The sequence below is a fragment of the Papilio machaon genome, chromosome 2 (genome assembly GCF_912999745.1).
Source record: "Papilio machaon chromosome 2, ilPapMach1.1, whole genome shotgun sequence".
NCBI classification, from domain to species: domain Eukaryota; kingdom Metazoa; phylum Arthropoda; class Insecta; order Lepidoptera; family Papilionidae; genus Papilio; species Papilio machaon.
Genome location: NC_059987.1, coordinates 465655 through 470898, shown reverse-complemented (window position 1 = coordinate 470898; position 5244 = coordinate 465655). Strand labels below are relative to the sequence as shown.

At 34.2% G+C, this 5244-nt stretch overlaps 1 protein-coding gene across 1 annotated transcript; it reads left to right on the top strand.

Moving 5' to 3' along the window:
• Window positions 1-259: 259 nt before the first annotated feature.
• Window positions 260-1416, top strand: LOC106716059. The gene is made up of 2 exons (XM_014509487.2): window positions 260-458; window positions 1061-1416. Exons 1-2 carry the CDS (start codon window positions 338-340, stop codon window positions 1360-1362), a joined length of 423 nt encoding a protein of 140 aa, XP_014364973.2. The 5' UTR covers window positions 260-337; the 3' UTR covers window positions 1363-1416.
• The last annotated feature ends 3828 nt before the right edge of the window (window positions 1417-5244 follow it).

Below are 5244 nucleotides of genomic sequence, written 5' to 3'. Positions count from 1 at the left end.
CGAGGCACGCTGGCGACTCGCCAAACAAAGCGGCTGTAATTGGCTCCGTACAAGTTCATTAGTTCCAGCGAGAGAAAAGTCCAAGCGATTTGTTTAACATGAAGAAAACAAAGGATCACTTTCCTTCGCACAACAAATATGAACTGTATTAAAAACGGCTTGCTATTCATTTACCAACTCTACTACAGAACAGGTCTGTTGACATAAGGATTTAAACAATATTTTCGGAAAAAGGTTTTTTTGTCAAATTCCTAAAAATTATATGGTAACTTTAAAATAATAACTTGAAACAAAAGTAATTTGAGATTAAAGTTTGTGTTCACTAGACAAGTTGAAAATGATAAAAACAGTGTTGTTAGTAATTGTATTGATTGGATTTTGTTACTGTCTTCAAAGCAGTGATTTGCTGGTAGAAGAAACAAGAGCTAAGAAGAAAAAAAGCTCCGCTAAAATCTTGGGTAAGTAAATTATAAGTTAATTAATTATAATTAAGGAATCTGAAGCTGAAAACAATTAGGTAAACTTTCCGAATAAAATTGAGCATAACAAAGTATTAAGAAGAGTATCTGCAATATGATGGGTATGCTAAGTAAATCAACACGGACTCGCTATTAGTTTAATCTTAGTGGTGCCGACTGCTGGCTACGGGAGATAACTAAATGCTTCTAATCATGCACTAAGCTGTGCTTACAGCTCTGCGTACCACTGGACTTACTCAAAAATACTGGCTTAGGTGTAATGTTCAAAGCTATAATATGGGCTGCGGCAATATACACAGTATTTTATTTCGTCTCCGTCTTTTTTCATGTTATACTGTGATTAACACAATTTAAGCCATTGATACGCTATAACGTTTTATATATGCGAATATTGTAACATGATCAAGAGGTATTAAATGTATTAAAGTGCTTCTGCCTTCTAACTGCGGATGAATAGACCAAACGAGACATCAGTTGCGGAAGACCAATACTTAAAGACGATAGGGTTACCAATAATTAGTGCATCTATGATCAGAAGTAGGGAACTTATACTTGATGATAACAAAATATTATCTTTCCAGGTATGATACTCCTGTTCATCTTCTCAAAGGTGGCGATATTCAAAGCCGCGTCTGTCTTCTTCATGATGGCGTTCTTCCAGAAGCTATTTTATCTGTTCGGTCTCTTCGTCAACTACTTTCTAAAGAACAAGTCGAATAAGCCATCTCCAGCCCCCGTGTATGGTGCACCTACAGACTACAATACTGTTGGATACAGCTACGGCCCCCCGGAACATGAGGCAAATCACCAGGAATCTGGTTATCCAGGACTATCGGAAATTGGTGGAGCGTTTGACTGGCTGGTGCATAAGAACGTTAAGTGATGATAAAATGTGACTTTTTACGTTCTGTATTTTCATTTCAAGCCATGACAAGCTGACGGCTCAATATTTTTCTTTTAAGAATGAAACTTGTTACTTCTTGTTCAATGAAATAAAGTTGACTATTTAGTCTAGTATTTAACTGTAAAATATTTGTTATGGATTTTAAGATTACAATTGAAGCAACCACACTTTGAAGGTAATATTTACAAAGTTGTGGAAGATGCTCTACCACCCGGCACACCGCAACTATAAACTACTTGAAGCCGCACGAAGAATTTAAATTAGATTTCAGATGCATTTCGACTTAAAACGATTCACAGGAAAATATTTTAAAACATTTAACCTGTACCGAAAGTTTTTTTTTATTTTCTTCTAAAAAGTAAAATATATTTAAATTGGGGTTATTTAATAGAGTGAAAGGTGACAGAGTAGAGGTCATCATGATTAACCTTAAGGTTTAGGAATATATATGTACGTTGTAGGATGTTGGTTTTCCACCATATTTAGTCCTCAGTTACACAGTCCACTATCCAATGAACTTACTTGAAATAGCACCGAACCGACTTTAGCTGAATCTGATTGTTAGAGATGTAATTAAGTCGCAAGCTGGCCTGCTGGCGTCAGCTCGCTGCAGCTTTGCTCAGATTTATAGCTGCTCTACTGGTTCACTAACTTATTCAGTTACAATCTTGTCACGAGGTAAATTGGCTACCGCGGAACGACAATTGCAAATTTACACAACTTGAAACTGCCACAGTTGTTGCAAATTATTGCTATGTACCCGTATCTGTATGTACGTATATGTGAATCTCCATTGTCTTACCACTAGTATTCCAACAATATTGCTATCTACTTCTTTCTCTTTGGTAATAAGAGAGAAAACAATAATGTTCTCATGTTGCGACAATTAAAATAAACAATTTTAATAAATGTGTCACTTGAAATGGTCAAGATAATTTTATATAAATCCCATTTTATCCAGCATAAAACAAAGTTTATGAAAGAAAGTGTGGCAAGTAGCGCGGCTCAGGCGGCGAAACTTTGCAGGCTCCCCTCTCCCCCAGCCGACGCGGCTTCAAACTTTAGCCGTCTGCGGAAAAAGCTATTTTAAAAAATACCACTTTACCAAACGTTTGACGTCGAGTGAAGTATCGATAGGAAACTCTTACGTTCCCATTGCTGAGGATTAAAACCTCTGATTGCGCTCATAAAATATAGTTTCAACGTGGAATTTGAATTGTGTGGTGCTATATTTAATATTAATTACCAACTCAACTTAAATTTTTGTCCGATTTCTAATTTTCACTACTTATCGATTACCCAAAGCTGTAACTTGACAATGTCGTTGAGATTGTCATTTTACTTTAAATCGATAATGTTAACAAGGTTTAAATTCCACTCAGATGTAATAGCAGATGTAACTGCAGTGGAACGTTGCCATAGAGTACTCGGCGATTGCGAGCAAACTGTGCGCGTTACTGGATACCAGAACTGAAGTGTACCAGTCTTAGGTATTTCAGTTAACATCCATTTGTAAAAAAAGTTAGATTCAAAAAATCACGTATTATGCCTCAACTACATTAATTTTAGTTCTAAATAAAAATTTTGATTCTTAGAAACAAATCGTATCGTATTGGAATTTATACTGTTATATTTTTGTGAATATATAAAATAACCTTTGCATTAAAATAAATATCCCGTATTCAAACCTTGAGGAAGTGTCCCAGATAGGTACGAAAATAGTCAGTAATGACAATGAACTTACTCTATGTAAGTATAGCCGTTTTTTAAATTAGTTTTTTCTTTTCCTTCTTCATATACTTTAACACTGTAGGTCGTGTTATTTTGATATGCTTTTACAGATGCGTCGACCAGCTGCCTCCACGCTTAAATTAGTTTACAAGCATTTAATGTTAAACAAGATTTATGACGCGTAGTATTATACTTTCATTTTTGTACTTCTATATAACCAATTGAATCTGTACTGTTCTGAATTTCAGATGTTGTCGGCTAGCAGCTAGTCGTCGATTGGCATATTTGAATTACAAATGGTGGAAGTCCTAACACTATTACGTCATCAGTAATTGAAATATACTACCGTTATACGGATTATGAATGTGTTATATACAATCACAGTATTTAATTTAAGCAATCAATGTCTCATTTAGCTAAGATTATATTCAAAATACATATTTTCTAGTTTTACTCTCTTTTGTTTCTACTCGTTATGCACCCATTTTATTACTCACTTTTATAGTGTACTAGCTTTTACCCGCGACTCCGTCCGCGCGGAATAAAAAATAGAAAACGGGGTAAAAATTATCCTATGTCCGTTTCCTGGTTCTAAGCTACCTGCCCACCAATTTTCAGTCAAATCGATTCAGCCGTTCTTGAGTTATAAATAGTGTAACTAACACGACTTTCTTTTATATATATAGATTTTTAGAAGTAATTTTCAATTATTTTTTAAATTAGCTATAATTATTTAGTTTATGTTATATTTTATTTTAAGATATTCCTCCCAAGTAGAGTTGGCGACAGGCAGGCGGCCGGCCGTAAAAAATTAAGCCAAAACTTTAAGGTTTGTAAAACCTTGTGTGCCGACCCTACGTTAGTGGGAAAAGGCCAGGGAGATGATGATGATGCACCCATTCTTCAGATATTGTCTGACACTATACTATCGTTGAAGGTTCTTACTTTTAGTAGAGGACAATAAACAAATTTTAATTTACATCTCTAGACTCAATTTCCTCATTCTCTGAGTTTTACCTTTTGTATTTCAATTTCCCGAACACAACGGATATCTGAAACAAATTATTCCCTCCTTCCGAGGGAGGTCCGCCTCGTTAAGCCATAACTTTATTTTATAACGTCAAAGATCATTCGTCTCGTAATGAATTCAATTTGTATTCTTTTTTTTTCTTAAACGATCCGAAAAGAAGTCGGAATTATTTGAAAAAAAAATAAGATGCTTTTGTAATTTGTACCGCATACTTATACTGAAACGTTTCGTTTCCACTCATGAAACACTGACAACATAATAAAGTCACTTATCCGTTTAAAAAGTTTGTATCCGTCATACAACACAAATTGAGTAGGGTTTACTAATACTCGTATATTCGCAAAGAAAATTTACTCAAACTAAGATAAAGAAAACGTTTCACTGAAAAAAAATTAAAGTTCATTTTATATCTATATCGGAGAAGAAAATTTCTTGCAAAACCAGAAGAATGTTCGAGAAACAATATATGTTTGCGCTGGACATCTACCGGGAATTATTTGTTTTACTTCGTATTGGAGCATATGTACATGTTTTATTTATATGTAAACAATAAGCTAGCATATATGTTTGTAGAAGACGTAAATATTTTCGAACTTATTCACTTATTGAAGTATAAGGAATAGCAAAATATAAATTTCCCATCCTTATAATTACTATTATTTATTTACATGGAACATAGTTTACAATTTTTTTTACATAAAATCTTACTAATAATATAAATGCGAATGTTTGGATGTATGGATGGATATTTGTTAGAAGGTATCTCCCGCAGCAGCTTACCTAAATCGAAATTTGGCTTAGATGTAGAACATAATCTGGAAGAACACATAGAATTAAGTTTTTTATTTAATTCCATGTGGACCGAGCCGCGGGTAAAACATTGAGAGTCGATAGTTAAATCAAAAATTGTATATCAAATCATTAATTATATTACTAAAAAAAGATAAAATACAAAATTGCACAATGCTTATCCACTTGCAAATTTTATGATATGAAAGTTGAGAAGTTGCGAACAATTTGAAAGCATTCCGACCGTGTCGTAAATACTCGACCTGAAAATGTCGATCGTCTCATTTCGGAACTTTATTCAGGCAAGTCTC

What these genes read in the sequence shown, in the direction of transcription:
- LOC106716059 (XM_014509487.2), top strand. Translation starts at nt 338, where the DNA reads ATGATAAAAACAGTGTTGTTAGTAATTGTATTGATTGGATTTTGTTAC. An exon ending in AAGCTCCGCTAAAATCTTGG is followed by an intron (nt 459 to 1,060) that starts GTAAGTAAATTA and finishes TTATCTTTCCAG; the next exon opens with GTATGATACTCCTGTTCATC.